Source organism: Meriones unguiculatus, chromosome 6, assembly GCF_030254825.1.
Source record: "Meriones unguiculatus strain TT.TT164.6M chromosome 6, Bangor_MerUng_6.1, whole genome shotgun sequence".
In the NCBI taxonomy this organism is placed as follows: Eukaryota; Metazoa; Chordata; class Mammalia; order Rodentia; family Muridae; genus Meriones; species Meriones unguiculatus.
This window is the reverse complement of record NC_083354.1, coordinates 117,065,279-117,086,803: the sequence shown is the minus strand read 5'-3', so window position 1 is coordinate 117,086,803 and position 21,525 is coordinate 117,065,279. Positions and strand designations below refer to the sequence as shown.

Here is a 21,525-nt window from a genome sequence, read left to right as displayed (position 1 = left end):
GCCTGCATGACGGGGAAACATTCCCTAAGAGCTGTGCCCAAAATATAAGAACTATAATGCAACAAAGACAATCCAGGTACAAAATAGGAAAACGGGCTGGAGAGAGGGCTCAGAGGTTAAAAGCACTTGCTGAGGGCCCACATGATGATTTACAACTGCCTATAACTCCAGTTCTGGGGTAACTTATACCCTCTTCTGGCTTCTCCAGGCAAAAGGCATTCACACATAGACATAACTAAAAATAAATCTTAAAAAAATAGGCAAAATTGTACAATTTTTGGAGGTGATAAATTTATAAAGTGAGGGCATGACCTTTCCAAGGTATTATTGAAGGGAAGCTCTTTATTTTTACTTTATTATTTTTGTTTTTCTACCAGGGTTTCTCTGTGTAGCCTTGGTTGGGCTGGACCTCTGTAGACCAGGCTGGCCCTGAACTCAAGAGATCCACCTGCCTCTGCCTCCCAAGCGCTGGAACTAAAAGCATGCACCGTCACCGCCACCACCCAACTGAAAGGAAGGTCTTTATTGTTGATATGAGGGGTACTACAATAAATAGTATGAACTGGCAGTCAATGGTTTAACAGGCACAGACCTAGTTTCTCATCTGCAAATGAGAAAAATTCTTGTCTCTCCCCACCCCTTTATTACCTTACAAGGATATTGAGGGACAAGGACAAAGAAAACAATGGACAAGCATGTGTCGTGGGTGAAAAATGCTACTGAACTGTTTCATTTCAGTCGAAACTGGTCAAATGGAATTTACTGTTACCCTAGGAAAATGTACTTTATTTGCTCATTAAATGGAGCCTAAAGTGTTAAAGCACAAATATATCACAGCCTTCTTTCATGCTTGGTGACGCAGGTTTAATTAAACACGGTAGGTGTTTTAGGTAATTTTTCTTCATTGGAGAGAACACATTCTGAGGCTCAAAATCTGTAATGCTCACTGGCTCCTGATTTATTAAAAACTTTCACACAAGGAACAAAGTAAACGACCCAAACAATACATGTCAGTTTTCTACCTTGGCTTTTGGTTAGTCACAATTCTCAAGGCCGTCATCTTCTAAGTCGGTTTCCATCAGAAGGTGAGATGGCTCGAATAGCCGAGGCCAACAGTGGGTCTCCGTGCTCAAGCGCTTTAAAGCCGTCAGCCAAGGCCTACTCCTCGGCGTCCCCAAAGGCGCCGAGCCGGAGCGATTCCGTTGGAACCAGTAGCTGTCTATCGTCAAGGGCTGGACTCCGGCCGGCGTGAAGACCCTTGCGGGTCCCATTCCAACTCCCTAGCAACGCGAATCCCGGCAGAGCCGGAAGTTCCAGAACGGTGGGGCTGGGAACAGGTTACAGGACCGCGCGCGCCCGCGAGTGCGAGCTCTCTCTCCCTTCCCGGCCTTCGCGATCGATTGATCGCGCCTGCGCGGCACGCGCGGCGCTCGACTGGCGGGGCCTGGGGGGCGGAGCTTTTCGCCTCCGCCGTCGCCGGCCGGGTCTGTGAGGAAGGCCTAGGCGGTCGGCTTCCCGCCTTGTCGAGGCGCTGCGCAGCTTCTCTCGCTTCCTGTCCGCTGCGGCCGGGCGAGCGGAGGCTTTCCGGAGCCATGGAGGACGAGGTGGTTCGCATCGCCAAGAAGATGGACAAGATGGTGCAGAAGAAGAATGCGGTGAGCGGGCGGGTCCCCGGGGCAGGCCGCGGCCGGGACCGCGCCACCGGCCCACGCGGGAGCCCGTCCGGGCCGGCGGGCCGCGCGCCCTCCCGGCTTCCACGTCGGTGCCGGCGACGCCCGCGCCGAGCCCGGGCTGGAAGCCCACGGCGGCCGAGGGAATGGGTGGCGACCGCCGCCGGTTACCTTAGAGCGGCCTCGCTGGGTGCCTGCCGCGGTCCCTTTCGTGAAGTGTGTGTGTCCATCCCAGCGCTGCCCTAGCCCCGCCGGGCGGTTTAGAGACAGACAACACCCCGTCCCTTAGCGAGTAGGCCTGGGTGCAGCGTGCAGGACAGCTGTGGTGGAAGACCGCACTCGGCAGCCGGCCGCTGGGCGGTGGAGGTGGTGCGGAGGTGGTGGCGGGCCGGGGATGGCATGGGCTGGCCATTCATTGGTGTGTGTTTACGAGTCCGCAGTGTGTACCACTCTGCATCCCTTTGCTGCCCACTTAACCTCTCTGCAGCCAGCTCCGCCAGAATTTGTTCTTCCGGACTCACCGCGTTTTCCTTGTCAGTGTCAGCCAGAACTTGTTCCCATTTGTGAAATAAAAGCCGTGAGGAGATGCTTACATTCGTACAGCGCTTTAGAGTTACAGACCTCTGCAGAATTCTTTTGTCACTGGGATACAGCTCTGAGTTACATGGTCTGTCCGTTTTATGAGACTGAGTCAGAGATAAAGTACTGTGTAGTTTTGGTTGAGCCAAGAGGTAGCTGATTTTCCCCTCACTGGCAGCTTGGGAATTAGTGTTAATACCAAATAACTTAAGATTTCAGACAACACCCACATACACAGTTCTTCTTTTGCTTTAACAGGTGCGTTGCCCGGCACTTAATTTCATGCCCTGTTAATCTGTATTTGCAATTTTGGTCTATTAAAGTATTTCCTGTTTGTTTTCTGTTCCAGATATTAGCCTAGTCATTTATCTTCCTTACTTGATGGGGGCCCTTTCATTCCTTGCTTTGAAGAGATGAGTTCTGGTTATATGATAGGTTAAACTTTTTTTTGGAGGGGGGGGATTTAAATTGGGAAACTTTTCTCTGCCTGGAGTTCCCCGGCTTGCCACAGTGAAAGTTCTCAGGGGGTGGGGGAACAAGTCATTAACTGGATAATTTATTTTCCCTAATCCATCAGGACAAACTTTAAGTCATCTGTTTCTGATAGTGTAAAACCTTAACCAGTATGAAAATTTCCTTTGAAAAAGAAAGACAAACCTGTTTCTTTTAATTGCCTTTTCTTTCATTTTCCTGTTCTCTGAAATTCAAACAGGCTGATGAAATAAAGAGAAAGATCAGAATGACACTATCGCTCTATAAATTCAAAAGTTTAAAAACATTAACATTTATTTGTGTGCACAGGTCACAGGACAACTTGAGGATTGTCTTGGAACTTGCTCTGTAGACTAAGCTGACCTCAAATTCAGAGACCCTCCTGCCTCTGCTTCTAGAGTGCTGGGATTAAAGGCATTGTCCTGGCATTGAACTCACTTTTTTGAATTTTTGTTTTGTTTTCAAGACAGGGTTTCTCTGTGTAGCCTTGGCTGTCTGGACTCCATTTGTAGACCAAGCTGGCCTTGAACTCACAGAGATCTGCCTGCCTCTGCCTCCCTGAATGCTGGGACCATAGGTGTGCACTACCATACCAAGTTTGACTTATTAAGTTTGAAATCAAGTCCCTTTATGTGTTGATCTATTTCTCTGGCACCACCCACCAACACATACACACATTTTGAGATAGGTTGTCATAATGTAGTCCTGCCTGACCAGGACCTTACTGTGTAGACCAGGCTGGCTTCAGACTCCCAGAGATCTGCCTGCTTCTGCCTCCTGAGTGCTGGGCCACAATCATGCCCATTTCCAACCCCGTATTTTTATGTGTTTGTTTTGTTTTGTTTTAAAGACGGGGTCTTGCTGTGTAGCCCAGGCTGAGCTGGAACTCTTGGGCTCATATGATTCTCTTGACTCAGTAGCCTCATAAATGGGATTATATGCATAAAGTGTATGTAACAGGAGCTATTTTTAAATTATTTCAGACTATAAAAATGGGACCTGCTGTGGGGTATTGTGGCAGAGGCAGGCAGATTTCTGAGTTCAAGGCTTGCCTGGTCTACAAAGCGAGTCTAGGATAATGAGGGCTGTTACACAGTAAATCTTGTCTCAGGGCTAGGGAGGGGAGATGGGAACTGCTTGAAGCATGATACTTGTCATTAATGGACAAATCTAGGTACTGTTTTTGACATTTCATTTTAATAAAGCTGTAGAAGAGGTGTCAGTTAAAAACAGCTACCAGTTATTGAACTAGTACTCCAAAATTTTCTGCTAAATCCAGGACTGACCAATCTTACCTCTTTTATTACACAAATAGTTTCGCTAGGTTAGTAGTCCCATCCAATGAAGGTGAATTTGGAAATTTAAAACACCTTAGAACTACTACATAACTTGTCTCTGCTGCTTTTGGAAATTTATGTCAATGAAATTATATAGTATGTAGTGTCTTAAAACTTACTATAATGTTTTGTGTTTTGTTTTGAGACGGGGTCTCATTGTGTTGTCTTGATTTGTTAAGAAATCTTGGATTTTTTTTTTTTTTCAATATCTTGAGTAGCTGGCTGGGAATCTAGGCTCATGCCACCATTCTCAGCTTACTATCTGTGTTTTAAAGTCCAATTTATATTGTATCTTGTTAAAGTCATTCTTTTCTTTTGCAGAATAGTATTTCATTGTACCGATGCCTATTTTGGTTCATCTTTTGATGTATGTATGTGTGCTGTTTCCATTTAGAACTATAAAACTAATGTTAATATTCTTCAGGACTGGTTGCATTGTCTTACTCTGTGGCCTGGCAAGGCTGCATCCCCCCAGGGGGAACATGATAAGAGAGCCTGCTACTGAGTTCATGCCAGAGAAAGCCCCTGCTCCCCTTAATAGGAATCCCACTTGGGGACTGAGTCTGTGGGCTACATCTGAACCAGGGTTTTAGGTTCTCTTCATGAATTTTCCTTGGTTGGGGTATCATTCTCTTCAGGGCCCCCAGGGCTCAGTTTTTATTTGGTTGGTTGGTTGGGTTTTTTTTTGTTGTTTTTTTTTTTGTTGTTGTTGTTGTTGTTGTTTTTTTTTTTTGGTTCTGTTGGTCTCCTTTTAGAGCTCCTGTCCCCTCCATGTCTTTCTACCTCCCCCTTCTTTCATAAAATTCCATGAATTCTGCCCAAAATTTAGCTATGAGTCTCAGCCTCTGCTTCAATACCTCAATCAGTAGAGTTTTTCAGAGGCCTTCTGTGGTAGGCTTCTGTCCTGTTCCCTGTCTTCTTTTGCTTCTGATGTCTATGGTGTTTGCCCTTCTGAATGAGGATTGAGCTTCTTTGCTAGTGTTTGCACAATAAAGATGTCCTGGAGTTTCATTAAAAAATATATATATATTTTTTTTATATCTGTGTTGACATGTTTTTGTTTGTATTAGGTATATTCCTAGAAGTAGAAGTACTAGGTCATGTAGAGTCTATATGAAACTTATTTTTCATCCTGGCATAGACTCCTGGGCAAACACTGCACCCCAAACCTACTTAACTATTTAAGATGTCAAAAAAAAATTTTTTTTTATTCTTGCCACAAAGTGGCTCATATCACTTTATATTGCCATCAGTAGTGTTTGACTGTTTCGATCTCACCATATTGTTCTAATACTTGTTGATATCTGTCCTTTAAATTACAGTCTATTAGTGAAATGCTATGGGAATCTTTGCCATATTTACTGGAAATTTGTGTGTCTGTTTTATAGGAACATCTATATAGGGCTTTACCACCGTCACCCCGCAACCCCCAGCTTTCTCCTGTGTCAGGTGTTTTCTGTTTTAATACTTGTGTACCTTGCCATTTCATCTACTTACTAGCTCTGTTATTCTCTTCATTATGTTAAAAGCTTGAAAAGAACAACTTTTTAAATTAGGAAACAACAAGAGTATGGATTTGAATTTAGGTCTGGGGAAAATACTGCACATGTTTTTAACTCTTAAGTCCCTTGTGCCTTTTTCTGTATGTGGAGAAGAAGGATGTTTGTATCCTATAGTTTTATACAGATTAGGTTCCCTGCAACTTTGAATGCTGTGTTTTGTGAAAGCACTTTTGTTAACAGCATACTAAAAATGTAATAAAATAATGTGATAGTTGTAGTTTATTTTTCAGTCAGTGCTGTGAACTAAATGTGGCTTTGGAAGTTACAGTCATTTCTTTCTTTCTCTTGCATCATTATCTATAGAAGATGCTGCAATGAACTTGATGCTAGGAGGTAGATAACTGGGAAGGGATGGAATACAGCTTCTAGTTTGGTAGTGAGTTCAAAAAGCACAACTGTCAGTGGTGGGTCAGAGGAATGGAAAACAGTTGTGCAGGGTCACAAATTGTAGAGGTTTTGTTTGTTTTGTTTTAATCCATGTGGCAGGTTTGGTAGTAGAGTACTAGGTTAGCATGTGTGAGGCTCTGGGTTCAATTTCCAACATCAAAATAAATTCTCTGAAATTTTATTTGCTATCTTGTTTACTGCTGTGTTCACACAGAATGGAGCTTACTGTATAACATTAAGAGTATTTGCTGAAGGGCTAGAGAGATGGCTAAGCTATTAAGAGCACTTGCTGCTCTTGCAAGGAACCTAGTACTCACTTTAGGCTTTTATAGTTCACTGTAACTCCAGTTCCAGAGGATCAATTGCTCTCTTCTTGCGTTGCAACACACACACACACACACACACACAGAGTCAAACCTTCACATACATAAAATAGGGAAAATTTTGGAGTATTTAGTACAATCCCTGGTACACAGTAACTCTCAAAGGTAAGTTACATAAATAGAGGCTACGATAGTCCTACCATCTGTTAAAAACTTTTGGTCTCTTGAGATTTCCACAATTTTTCAGATTACCAAGGTATTATGAGACCTTATAAGTTATGTGATACCCCTAAAAGAGATTTGGGTGGCTCCTAGTAATCAGACATTAGCATTTTGTTAGTAATGTATTTAACAGTAAGTGAGCTGAGTAGAACCGTTACATCTGTTGAGATAGCCTTTTCTGCCAAATAAATTTAAGACTCTGGTTTTGAAATTTTTGATCTGGAGGGAGTTTAGACATATGCACATAAGGAATTAGACCTCATTTGTACTAAAAAAAATGTTTAGAAATTCTTTAAGATGTATTTATGTATTCATTTATTTTACATATATATTTGTGATCCTGAGTATATGTAGATGCACCACATGCATGCAGGTGCCCATGAAAACCAGAATACTAGGTGCCCTGGAACTGGGGCTGCAGGTGATTATGAGCCACATGAGTGTGTACCACTAGAATTATTTTTTACTAATACTAAACTTTAAGCCAATGTTCTAACAGTATTTCACTGTATTTAGTTCACTCTTAGTGTACAGAATTTTAGCATAAAGAGGGATTTATTATAAAAATCCTTTATAATAACCTGTTTCATAATTATTCTTTTGTTTTTTTATAAGTTTATAGTTAAATTAGTATGTTCCATATTGATGTTGCCAGAATACATGTTAATACCGTTTTATTCTGGAAGGTCAGGGCTGATGTCAGATGACAAAATAATCATGAGTGGAGATCTTTTCTTGGTTTTATTTTTAAAAAATTACAGTACAAGGGGCTGGAGAAATGGCTCGGCAGTTAAGAGCACTGGCTGCCCTTCAGAGGGCCCAGGTTCAATTACCAGTATCCATATGATGACTCTAACAACTGGTTGTAACTCTAGTCGCAGAGGATCCAACACACTCTTTTGGCTTCCAAAGTCACTGGGTTTGGAAGGCAGCATGAGTTACATATATAGTTTGCTAGATGGCTATTTGTAGTGTAGTGTGTACTTTCACAGCAGATTGTCAAAACTAGAGGGCTTTTGAGATGGCCAGTGGGTTTGCAGGGCAAGCCTAACAGCATGAGTTCCATCCTTGAACCCAAAGTGGGAGCAGAGAACCAGCTCTTGAAAGCTGTCCTCTGACATCCACAGGTACACTGAAGCATGCAAGCACTCCTACTCGCTCTCACACATATGTATGCTAAGAAGAATTGCTTGCAGATTCCATATCATTAGCTTAGAATACCATTGGACCCCAAGAAAGTAAATAGTTATAAAAAGAGTGGAACTAAAATATAGCTCTCCGTACTGCAAAACTAGCCTAGCATTAGTTTTTTTAGGGAGTGTTTCATTACATTCATGTCTGTGTTTGTTTTGAGACAAGGTATATTCCCTTATGGCCCATATTGGACGTAAATTTGTGACGCATCTTCCTCAGTCTCCCAGCACTAGGATTACAGGCATGTTTCAGCACTACCAGCATCATCACTTCATTAGTAGTCTTTATTTATACTTCTTCTTTTTTTTTTCCTGAGACTGGGGCTCACTGTGTAATCCTTGCTGAACTAGAGCCTGCAAAAAGCTGTTTGTATGCCTCCCAGGTTGTAAGATTAAAGTTATGTGCCACCTCACCCAACCCTCTGTAGAAACAAGACATTATCTAAATCAAAAAATAATATATCAATGTCTGGTTCTGAACATGAAGTATTTTGGCAATACCTTAGCTGATTTATTTCGTTCATATTTTCCATTTTATGTATGTAAGAGGTAATATATAATAAAAATAAAAAAAATTCATGTCTAAAACAATTCTTCGGTTTTGTTGTTTGTTAGTTTAACAGTATCTCACTACATAGCCCTAGCTGGCCTGGAATTCTTTATCTTTATGTAGGTCAAGCTGACCTCCAACTCTTAGAGATCCATCTGCCTTAGCATCCTGAGTGCTGCAATTAAAACTATATATATGATCAAGATAAAATTTTTTTCAATAAGCCTAAGAAAAAGGAATTATAAGAAAACGTACCCTAACTTAAAAGTTATTTTTGAGCAGAGGAAATGGGGCAGAGGTAAAGCATGAGGAATAGAGGTTCCTTCCCTCCATCCCCCCCAAAAAAAACAAAAAAAACAAAACATGTAAAAAAGACTGGAAGTGGATATGGTAGCTGTTTGTAGTCCCAATGCAGAAGGTGCAGACAGGGAATCCTGGAGCAAGCTAGACTACTGAGTTGAGCAAGAGGCCTTGTCTGAGTATGTAAGGTGTGAAGGGACTCAGGGAAAATGCCTGATGTCAGCCTTAGAGCTCTTAGGGCTGTCTGACACACAGGACAGTATACACCCACATAATGCACATAAGAAAACAAAATAACCCCCCCTCCTGTTTTCCTTTTTGCTGTTAAAATGTAGAACATTAATGAAATGATTAAGAAACTGTTTTAGGTGGAATGAAATTGAGTGAATAGCAGTGTTCCCACCGTGGTGGTATATTTCTTTAATCCTCACACTTAGGGGTTTGAGGTCATCCTGATCTATATAGGGAATTTCAAACCAGAGCTACCTATTAAGCTACCTATTACCTGTCTTCAAAAAGCAAACAAACAAAAACAAAAAATAAAACAACAAAAAAAGGTAGTGCGGGTGGGATGTGGGGGATGATAGTTGGCCAAAAGCTATAGGTGGCACTGTTTTTCCTCTTTAATGCCAGGCTTTGTAATTTTTCCATGGGTTTTTTTTCCCTCTTCAGCATCATGTAGAAGCTTTTGATTCCAGATGGTAATTGCCAGTAGACAATCTTAGGAGTATAACATGTAACTTTTGAATTATCTATCAGGTAGATAGTAGTGTTCTTGTGACAGATCGCAAGATATAGCCATTGAAGTGCAGAGATTTGTAATTTTCACAAAACAGTGTCTTTTCCTTGCCTTGTGCACAGATAAGTACTAGCGGGACTGATAACATCTATTAGACCTCCTTCATGTAGGTGTGTCCCATGAACATCTTAGGTATGTTTTTTATTACAGTAAGAAATTTTACATTTTTTTCTCAGAACACACATTTGAATAAATACTATTGAAAAAAACAATTCAGTAAGTAATAGCCATAACTCAGAAATCAGTTGTTATTAAGCTGTGATATTTCAGTCTTCATTGCAAGGTGATGTATATGCATACATGTATCTTTGTACTCAAATGAGTGATGAGCCACTGCAAGTTGTTAATCGCCTAGGCTAGTCCTTGCTTTACTGCCATGGAAATTCAATATGAACCTGTTTTATTTTATAGGCTGGTGCACTGGATTTGCTGAAAGAGCTTAAGAATATTCCCATGACCCTGGAATTATTACAGGTATGTGCTTCTATGATTTATAGTATTTGAATTAGCAATTGCCATAAGATAATCATCTTCATTACATCTTCCTCAAAAAGAACTTTCCAAGGCTGTGGGGTCACGAGAGCTCACTGTAAGAACTATCCCTGGATTTCTGGCCTGGTTTGGTCCTTCAGCATTTCACTGTAGTTTAGTCTTGTAATAAAGAAGGAAAATCCCAATTGTTTAATTTTACCAGTAAAAACTCAGGAGCCAAATGCAGGGGTGAAAGCCTACTAACTCAGGCAGAGAAAGCCCCTAGCTGACTTTCCTACTCAGCCAATGTCCCAGAAAGAAAAAGCCCTTTTTACTCAGCTCATGTTCCAGAAGGAAAAAAAATATCCCTTCCTCTTTCTCCAGGATGTCTTAAATACTTTGAACTCAATGTTCTTCCTTTTTGTTTACTCCCTATCAACTGGTTTCTTGCTCTACCTCTTGACCTAGGGTTAACTTTATTTAATCCTGTTTACAGAATGCTCTTGGATAATACAAGTATGCTAGGGCTGAGCCACACCACAACCAGAAACAGCTTTTTCCAATACACAGTCTCGGTTTTCACAGTGGGATCAAATATCCTGCAACAGCTTAGTATTGGCATAACAGAGAATCACTCTTTCAGCATCAGCCATACATGCAAACAATTAAACAGAGTACATGTGTGTCTCTGCACTGTGTGCCAGAAGAAGCCATCAGATGCCTTGTAACTTGGAAGTAACAGTCGGTGGGGAATTGTTATGTGGATGCTGAGAATTGAACCTGGGTCCTCTTCATAGGCAACAAACCATCTTAACCATTGAACTATCTCTCCAGCCCCAGAAGTTGACATAATCTGGGTGTTCAAGAAAGCCTTCACACAGGTGGTTTCCAAAGAAATTCAGGTTTTCCCTCAGCATCCAGGATAGAGAAGAATATTTCAACAGAAGTAGCATGAGGAAACGGTGTGGCATATTCAAGTAGTGCAGGGCAAGGAAGAGCTAGAGGCAGGGTAGCATATAGACTGTCATATACTCTCAAGAACAGTACTGCATGGAGGTGTTAGGAGAATATATAACCAGTTCTGTACCTTGAGAGAAATGGGAGACTTGAAAGACAGGAAGACTTACTAGTAAAGTTAATCAGGTATGCTCTGATAGGGGAATAAACAAAGGTATCAGAAGTAAAAGTGGATAGAAGAGAATTTAAGGTGGTGGCAGTATGGGAGGTGTAGAGGTGGGGTCAGTAAGTAATCTAGTTTCATAGCAGTCCTGTTTGCTTTAGCCTCTTTGGTTTGGGATTAGAGGGACGTGCCACTATACTAGGCAAACAAGTGTTTGTTTGTTTTAGTTTTATTAATTTAAATTTTAAGACAGAGTCTTACCATGTATTCCAAGTTAGACTTGAACTTATGATACCTCTTGCCTCACCTAAGTGCTGGAAGTACAGGCATGTGCCATGATGCCCATTTCATTTGTTTATTTTTATAAATAAATGCTTCATTTATTTGTATTTAAACCAAGAATCAAACCATGGTCTAGGGCTTTGTACAGGCTAAGCAAGAGATCTACCACCAAGCTTCATCTTTATCCTGAAGAGAGGAATTGGATAATGATAGACAATTTATAAGAATTGTTTGCTGATTGAAAGTGCGGAGGGTGAAAAGAATTTAGGATGAAACTTACCAAAAAGCTAGTAAATACAGCTATATTTGATTGTTAGTCATCTATTTGATTTCTACTGTGGTAGGGACCTAGACATCTTTTTTTTTTTTTTAAGATTTATTTATTTATTCTGTATACAATGTTTTATGTTTTATCTGCATGCACACCTGCACACCAGAAGAGGGCACCAGATCTCATTACAGATGGTTGTGAGCCACCATGTGGTTGCTGGGAATTGAACTCAGGACCTTGGGAAAGGCAGGCAGTGCTCTTTTCCTCTGAGCCATCTCTCCAGCCCCTAGACATCTTTTATTAAGTGAGGCACTCTACCACTGAGCTACATGTCTAGCTCTGTTCCCTTTAGTTTTCTTTAACACCTTTATTAATTTATACTTCACATGCCACATAATTTTTTCCTTTAAAGTATATACTTTAGTAGTGTGTTGGTCAGATTTTTTTTTTCCAACATAACACAAACTAGAGTCATCTGAGTATAGGGAGTCTGAAATAAGAAAACGACCTCAACTTGCCCTTATGTATGTCTGTGGAGTTATTTATTTAAGTCTGTAAAAGATTGAAATCCAAATGGATCAAGGATATTTGCATGAGAACAGATATGCTGAATCTAATAGAAGGAAAGTATTCTTGGCACAGGAAAGGACTTTTTGAATAGGATACTAATAGCATAGTCATTAAGACCAAGAATCAAAAATGGGACCTCATGAAGTTGAAGAGCTATGTGACAAAGGATATAATCATTTGGGCAAAGGGTCTACAGTATGGGAAAAGATCTTTACCAAAAATATATTTGACAGAGGGCTATTATCTAATATGTATAATGAACTAAAAAGATAGCATAATGCTGGGGATGGTGGCACATGCCTTTAATTCCAGCACTTAGGAGGTAGAGGCAGGTGGATCTCTGTGAGTTTAAGGCCAGCCTGGTCTAAAAAGCAAGTCCAGGACAGCCAACGCTACACAGAGAAACCTTCTCTCGAAAAACAGAAACAAACAAAACTCGAGCAACATAAAGAAATCAGCCAATTTTAAGATGGGTTATAGAGCTAAACAGTTTTCAAAAGATGAAATACAAATGACTAAGAAACAAAAATGTTCAACATCTTTAGCCATCAGGGTAATACAAATTTAAAACTACTTTGAGATTTCCTCTTTTAATCCAGTAAGAATGGTCAAGGTTAATTTTAGAAAAGCAAAACAAACAAACAAATGCTTCCTGGCAACTATGCAAGGAAAAGGGAATACTTATCCATTTACTGTTGGGATTGTAGGCTGGTACAGTCACTCTGGAAATTAGTGTGGATTCCTTCAGAAGCTGGGAATAGATCTATCTACCTTAAGATCCAGTTATGCCTCTTGGGCATAATCCCAAAGGCTTACTACAGAGATACGTGCTCCTCATCCATGTTTACTATTGTTCTGTTTATAATAGCCAGAAATTGGAAACAGCCTAGAAAGCTATGAGCTGATGAATGGGTAATGAAAGTGAGGTATAGTCACATAATAGAGTATTAACCAGCTGATAAATGAAATTCGTCGGTAAATGGAGTGAGCTAGAAAAAAAAAGACATCCCAGACGAGGTAACCCAGCCCCGAAAGACAAGTATTGCATGTTTCTTTTTATATGTGGATGTTAGCTTTTAAGCCTTCGATATGTGTGCTGCAATATGTATGCTACAATCCGAGTAACCACAAAGGTTATGTGCCTAGTAAGGGACCAGGTAGAGGAGGATCTCCCAAGGAAGGGAAAATAGTGTTATGGAGAAATAAGGGAAATTAGAATAGGAGGACTTAGTAGAGAGGGGAAAGGAAGTAATAAAGAGACTACTAACACAAATGCCATTTGAAAAGCCATATGGAAATCTACTAAGGTAGAAGTATCCTAAAAGAACATGAAAGGAATCCAAATGGAGTCATCAAATAATAGTGGAGACAATGCCCCTACTAGACATCGTACTATCAAGTCAAACCTCCAGTGCCAGGAATGCATTACATCTTGTTGAGTTGTTGGCAGAGGATTCCTAAATATCATAGGTCATTGCCAATGCTGTTGGATTGTCTGTACAACCTGGTGCTAAGACCCTGTTGCTGAGGACACTTACTAACAAACTTGGAGAAGTTGAGCTAGAGCTTGACTAGAAGCTTTACCCTACTAACTATTGTTCATGGTGCTGGAAAGTATTTTTTATGATACTGAAGGAGAAGGTAATCATCAGCATTACCCAGTTACAAATTCTGTAACCTGCCTGCAAACTATTACTGGTATGATATTAGCACAAGTAATGAATCGCTTTTTTTAGTGGATTTGAGGCCCACTCCATGAGATGCAACCCATAATCTGAAACTGATAAAGTAGTCAAGAACCTGAGACTAGATAGGTCGTGGACCTAGCAAAAAACCTAATACTATTATTTTGCTAAAGAAAGTTATAAAACAACTTTAGTGAAAGGAGTGCTGTACCAACAGATCAGTTCCTCACTTCAGTCAACCTACATCAAAGAAGGTTCTTTTTATAATAGATGGTAATTAACACAGAGACTTTTGAGTTCTGGAGAACTCATTTCTAAATTGGGTGCCTTCATCAAACCCTTCTCAAGGGTTGGGAAAGGAAATGAAAAGATTAAGAACCACAGGTGATGGATGATGACAAAGAAACAGCATCTTCCAGACACAACAGTACTAATGCATATATTTACTCACAGAGACTGGCAGCATGTACAGGTTCAAGCCAGATAGGGTCCCGGCATTGACAAAGTGAAATGGACACAGACTTCCACCTTTAACCAAGAGCTTATCTGCAATTGGCACCTGGTGGGAAAGAGAAAAATATTTTTTTCTCTTTTTGTTTTTGTTTTTTTTTTTTAAGACAGGGTTTCTCTGTGTAGCCCTGGCTGTCCTGGACTCACTTTGGAGACCCAGGCTAGGCTAGAACTCACAGAGATCTTACTTCTGCCTCCCTGGGTGCTGGGATTTTAGGCATGTGTCACTGCTTCCAGCTGAAAAATCATTTTTTTCAATGGAGTATCTCTTGGGTATATCAGTCACAATCCAGGTCAGGCCTCATGTAGTTGACCAACAGAAAATAAACTCAATGTTATTTTTGTGGATTCTTTATTTCATTTTGTTTGTTATTTTTGGTCTTACTAGTCTTTTCCCTGTTTTAATTTCTGTGGGTTTTGTGCAATTTCTTTTTGTTTCTTGCTTTTTTTTTTTTTTTTTTTAAGAGAAAGAACGTGTTAGGTAGGTAGGGAGGCAGAAAGGATATGGGAGAAGATGGGGAGGAGGAGGGAAAAATATAACCAAAATATATAAAACAATTTTAATTACTCAACTAGGGGTATATCATTTGCCTAACACATACAAGCCTTGGGTTCTGTGCCCAGAAAGTAAAATAAACATAGGAACTTGTGAGTGATGGTGAATAGAATTTATGATTTGGAGCAGCATGGTATAGGTGTGCAGTCCAGTTACTAGTCCTCCCATTTTTCCTTTCTCCCTTTTCTCCTGTGTGTCTGATTTTAAACAGGAACCTTGGTACAAGATAGGGAATTTATTTGATACAGTGTCACAGGCCTATTTATAACATCTGTTAAAATCTTAACATAACCAGTTTTAGGAAAAGTCTTTTGAGAGAGAAATCCAGACTCGGTTGCCTAAGTAATTATCTTCCTATTCTCCATCCTTCTATTTCTGAGATATGCTGTGGTCTTTTTATTTTTCACTCCACTTCAGCAGCCAGACCTCTTGTTATACAGTTAAATAGTCTCTTCCTTAAATAAGCATGTTTACTGTAGAAAGTTACAGTCTTAGAATAGATGCCAAGAAAAGTAATGGTTGGATTTAGTAATCAAAGCATCCTCTGATAATTAAACAGCTGTTGCCCAACAGCACAATTTATTAATCTCCTTATACCTTGGTCTCCTGCAGGACCTTCTATGATGCAAATTTCACCACTGTTGTTTGTCAGTCTACACTTCATAACAACTCATTAATTCAGGTTGTTTCCTCCATGCATCCAAAGTTAGGTTTTCTTTTTGAAAACTTACTTTGTTAACCCCAAATATTAGGGGTGGGTGTTAGAATTTCGTGCCTTTTTTTTTTTTTTTTTTGTTCTACTGTTGAATCCTACTTGCTGTGCTCAGCTCTGAGAGATACAACACAGGCTACTGCAGTCCATATATATTCTAAATTCTTGAACAAAACTTCTGCTTTTGTGCAGTGTTAAATAATTTAGAAGGAAGCCTTTAAGTACCTACTTTTGTATCTCAAAGGAATCAGCAGGGATTTTCCTTTATTTTTTTAAACAACTAAGAATGTCTTTTGTTGTGTTTTTCTCCCATAGACTGTTTTGAAAGCTTGTCTACTAACAACTTGAACTTACTGAATAATTTACCATTGTTATTTGCTGTTCATAATTCAGCTGTCCTAGCTTTTATGGTTTTAATGAGTTGGAAAGGACATTCATGCTGGAGGTGGTCAAGCATAGATGAAAATTCCAGTCCTGCCAATTAGCAGTGGTTAATGATGCTGGGCTGGTTATATTGGTATTTCCAGTCTGGCTTTTAAAAATAGTTAACAATGATCTCAATGTTCTTGGGAAGATTTATATACCTAGTTATTCTAGTATAATCCTAGTATATAATATTGCTGCTTGTTAAATTTTATCTGTATTCTATGAAGTCCATTTTAATACCCGATTATATTCTGCTTATATGGGATCAAAAATAAAGATTCTTTTTAATCTTCTTTAGGTGGTAGTTTTTGTCTGGATAGCTTTGTTATAAGTTGCAGGCAGTGCTTTGAGGTAATCTTTGTAGAAGAGTATAGTGCAAACAAAGGCATGCGGGGTGATGGTCGTGAGTACCTACTGTGCAAGTACATTTTACATATCACTTTCGTTTCTCTCTGAAAGACTGATTTCAGTTCTCCATTGGCCTTTATACCACATTAAAGGTTGTTGATCTCAGTAATGAAGCATTGGTGAATTCAGTGCATGATCTGAAGACATACGTACTTCAGGTTTGTAATGTGCACTTTCATCACAATGTGAATAATATAAGTTTTTAAATCCGAAGTAGAAAGAGAAGTTTGAAAAAGAAGAGTGGTAAATAAGTTATTTGAAACAGCATTGATGGACACTTTGTTGTTGTTGCCCTGCAGTCCACAAGAATTGGAATGTCTGTCAATGCTATTCGCAAGCAGAGTACAGATGAAGAAGTCACATCTTTAGCCAAATCTCTCATCAAGTCCTGGAAAAAATTATTAGGTAAAACTTATCATTGCTTACATATATTTATTACGTCCTGGCTTGTTCATTTTTTTTGTCTGTGAATCCAGACTTAGTAAAATTAGTGCTTTGTAATAAGGATGAGGGGCATAGTTTAATTTGCTTTTAAGTTGTAGGCTAATAAACTCGGTGGTCTCTGTAGATAAGCTCTTTCATAGTTTTCTCCAAGGGAAAGGTTGTATATGCTCTCTGAAGTGATTTTAAAATAACTTGTAACTATACATTTTAAAATGAAGACTGCTCATATTTACTCTGTCTAAGTCAGCTTTTATTATTTTTCATATTTAATCTTTTTTTTTAGTAAATAATTTGAGAGTAGATTAATTGTCATTTTATTTTGTAATACTTAGGTGTACATCTCCTCAGAACAGGCTTTTCCTTTCCTGTCTTAGTTTCCTTCATTTATAGGCTCCCACTATGTTGTATAAGCTGTCCTGGGACCTGAGATGCTGCCTCATACTCCAGAGTGTCTAGAATTATAGGCATGTGCTGGCATTTACAGCACAAGTCTTATGCAATTGTGATAAAAGGAAAGCAAACATTAATGTAATCCTTTAACTTACAGTCCATGCTCTAGTTTGCTGCTATCCCTATGTACTTTTACACTATTTGTTTACTTGATACAAGCTAGAGCTATCTAAGAAAACCTCAACTGAGAAACTGCCACCATTAGGTTGACCTATATGCAAATGTGTGGAACATTTTCTTGATTAATAATTAATGTAGGAGGGCCTAATCCACTGTGGGTGGTGACACCACTGAACAGATGATCAGGGTTATAAAAGAAAGCAAATAGCCATGAAGAGCAAGCCAGAAAGCAGTATTCCTCTAGAGTCTCAGCTTCATTCTGGTCTCTTCCTGCCTTGCTTGACCGGCCTTGGCTTCCATCAGCCAAGACAGTAACTTACCTACTCAAGATAGTAAGCCAAATAAACCCTTTCCTACCCAAGTTGCTTTTGGCCAGTGTTTTATTACAGCAACAGAGACGCAAAGTCGGACACAGAATAATGCTCTTTTGAGGTTTTTGACCTCTTCTACTATCTAGTCCATAATCATGTTTAGTTTTTTAATCTTAACAATTCTGTAAGTCTTTAATTTTTCTTCTGTAATGACATTTTGGAAAATATAATAGACTTGTTCCCTCCCTCCCTCCCTGCCTCCCTCCCTCCCTCCCTCCCTCCCTCCCTCCCTTCCTTTTCTCTCTTTTCTTTTTTTCTTCTGGTAAAGTTTCATGTAATCCAGGCTAACCTTGAACTGGAAGTATCAAATGATAACCTTAAACTCCTGCTTGTCCTGTCTATACCACTCAAGTACTAGGATGACAGGCATGCAGGCTAGAGGTGTAGTAGGCTGCAGGAACCAGTGGAACACTTTGGTGCCCACATGGAGGCCATAGCAGGCCAGAGTTTAGAAAGCAGGTAGAGGGAAGCAGTAGCTTAAGAACTGGTCTCTAGCCGGCATATACCTTTAATCCCAGCACTCAGGAGGCAGAAGCAAGCAGATCTTTGAGTCAAGACTAGCCTGGTCTACAGAGTGAGTTCCAGGACAGCCAAGGCTACACAGAAACACTGTCTGAAAAACCAAGAAAAGTAAAAATAATTGGATTCTGGAATTTGGAATCCAATTTTGTGGGTAGCAGAAGCGAGCAGAAACAAACAAATGATCCCAACATATCTTAGGAGATTCAGGTCAGCAGCATGGTTAGAAGTACTGTCTCATTTATGGCACTCCCTGGTTTCAGCACCAGATGAATGAAAAAAGAAATTAGACATGACTGCTTCTGTGTGTGCTGGAGGAGAAAGTTTATTGTAGATAGAGGAGAGACATCACCAGAGGTATCTGGGAGAGTCCAGAGTGGTCACCATGAACCATATATGCAGAAGAGAGAGGGGAACCAGGTGCAGCAGTCAGGAAGCCCCAAAGAGAAGTGACCAAAATGGCTGAATTAATGTTGGGAAGGGCAGCCCAGCTCTTGGGCTGGAGAATTTAGGATAGGAGGTGGGTTGTGTCAGCCAGGAGGGCCCTGTTACAAGTAGGGACTAAGGGATGCAAAGAGGACCTGACACCCCGGTCCACTTTGATATGTTAAATAGGCAAATCAGCCATTTGTCTGGGCTTTTTTTTTCCTACTGCTTCTCAGGGTTAGATCAGGCTGAACATCCATAGTTGGAATATTACTTAAGTATATTAGAGTCTTAAGTCTCATACCCAGGGAAAGTATGTATTTTATTGTTCTTGTAACAGTTACTCTGTGAAAGACCCCGAATCTGTCTTACATTTTATCAGATCATGTCCCCCCAAATTTAGTATTTATTATTTTTGCCCAGTCTTTATAGTGATGATTACAAAGTTTATTTCTTTACCCTTCAAATCATCATTAAGCTAAAAGAAAACATTGTCTTTCATAGATTCTTATTCTCTATGATGGGCTGCAATCTACTACTATTCATATGTATTTACATTATTCCAACCTTGGCTTAGGCTGGTTTCTTGGTTAGCACTCTTCAATGCGTTTGATCACTTACCAACATTCTGTATCTATAGTATATATTGGGCTTGTCCTAGTTTGGTTTATATAGTTGTGGTGAAATACTATGATCAAAAAGCAACTTGGCGAGGAAAAGATTTGTTTGTTTTACACATTCTGATCATAATCTATCATGAAGGAAAAAGTCAGGGCAGGATCTTAAGCAGCAATCTGGAGGCAAGAACTAAAGCTCTCAGAGGCTGTGGAGGAATGCTGCTTTCAGGCTTGCTCTTCATGGTTTTGCTAAGCCTACTTTCTTATACATCCAGAACCACCTACCTAGGAGTGACGCCACCTACTGTGGGCTGGGCATGTGACCTAAAGTGGGCTGGCATGTGGGAGGCCACGTCAGTCAGTCAAGAAAATGTCCCCACAGACCAGCTTATAGGCAGTCAGTGAAGGCATTTTCTTTACAGAGGTTCTTTTTTCAGATAACTCAAGCTTGTGTCCATTTGACAAAAGACTAACCAGGACAGGGCCCATCAGTTTTTCTAGCCCCTACTGGGTATGGCTACCTGGTTCTATATGTGTACTTATTTATGTTGTCATTTTTATATATGAAAATACTGTTTTATTTTTCATTGTAATTGTCATTTAATTGGCTTCAGTGTAATCCAGTCAGTGGTCATGCAGTGATTTTATCAATTGGCTTTTGTTAGCTTTGTTACTGTTGCTTTTAACTTTTTGGCTGTTCCATCCTGATGAGTTTCTGTTTTAAATTGTTTTTTAAAGATTCTTAATTTGGTTTAAAGATTTAGTGCTAGTGTTAGTAGGTACACATTTTTTAGTACTTCGGATATGTCAAGCATTGACATGCATCCATGCATTTAAGCTTCAGTATAATCTACTGTTTTAGGTGCTATTAATAAACTCCTGTTGGAGGCAATTAAAGCACTGACCAGTTTAAATATCTTGGACAAGTTGGGTCAGTGGTAAAAAGTTGAGCTTGAGCCTTACTATAGGAGGTCTAAGTACTTCCTTCTCTGCCACTGTGCTCTATTGCCTACAGTACTATATTGAATGGTAGGAATGCCCCACCCCAAGGAGTAGACATCAACCCACGGCCTTGACTATACTAAGCAAGAGTTCTGCCATTAAGCCCCATTAAATACCAGTAGGAATGTTTATGGGTCTGTTTCTGACTCACCATAAGTCACATTTTGTTTGAGGCAAGGTTTTACTCTAGTCCTCACTGGCCTGGAGACTATGAACTAGGCTGTCAAACTTAGAGATTTGCCTGCCTCTGCATCCAAATGCTGGGTGTGCACCTAACCCCACTCCTGTGTCATTATTAGTATTGGCTTTCTAATTCACAATACTAAGACTTTGGGGCTTTTTCCCCCTTGCCTTATGGTTAGGAGACAAGGACTCACTATGTGTCCCAGACTAGCCTCAAATTTGCAATCCTCCTACCTCTGCCTCCTGAATGTTGGGATTATAAAGGTGCAGTTTTTCAGGCTTTTCAGGAAAATAACTGAAAATAACAAAGTGTGATGCAATTAATATGTAAAAAACTAAAGAATACATTCATGTATAGAGGGCTTGAATTGTATTTCAGGTTGATAAAATTATACTTGAAATGAAATTGTACAGTTACATTATAGACCTTTCTTTAGCCATGCTAATGATCCAGGCTGTGTAAGGATTGTCTGTGGAATTTTAGCAATTATCATGCTTATGCTTCATTACTAGAGATTTAGATTGAATGAATTTGGCTTGAAGCATGGCATGAGATTGTGTTTAAAAGTTGTCTAGGTGATCTTCATAACCAGTTGAATATATGTTCTTCAGTGTTTTATGCAGAGTGAGATGAATGTTTAAAAGGGTTATTTATATAGACAGAGCAAAGTATAGGTAAGTGAAATAATTTCTCCAATAGACCTAAATATTTTCTAAATCTAGCATGGGACCAGTTTTGACTGGCAAAGGAAGGATGAATGAATGAATGCTTCTTGTCAATGCAAAGATAATTTCTTTGACTCACGTTACATGTGTTCACAGTGTTCAATTGCTTTCCTCTCAGTGATTCTTAACTTTCCCAATGCTGTGACCCTGCTCTGACCCTTTATTGCAGTCCCTCATGTTGTGGTGACCTCCCAACCACAAAATTATTGCATTGCTACTTCATACCTGTAATTTGCTACTGC

General features: G+C 39.8%; 1 protein-coding gene across 1 annotated transcript in view; it reads left to right on the top strand.

Moving 5' to 3' along the window:
* Window positions 1–1,448: 1,448 nt before the first annotated feature.
* Window positions 1,449–21,525, top strand: part of Tcea1 (transcription elongation factor A1) — a 39,097-nt gene continuing 19,020 nt past the window's right edge. Inside the window, exons 1-3 of the mRNA XM_060385920.1 lie at window positions 1,449–1,655; window positions 9,826–9,888; window positions 16,725–16,830. Of these exons, the coding sequence (XP_060241903.1) occupies window positions 1,593–1,655; window positions 9,826–9,888; window positions 16,725–16,830 (232 nt within the window). The 5' untranslated portion in view covers window positions 1,449–1,592. The remainder of the gene's footprint in view (window positions 1,656–9,825; window positions 9,889–16,724; window positions 16,831–21,525) is intronic.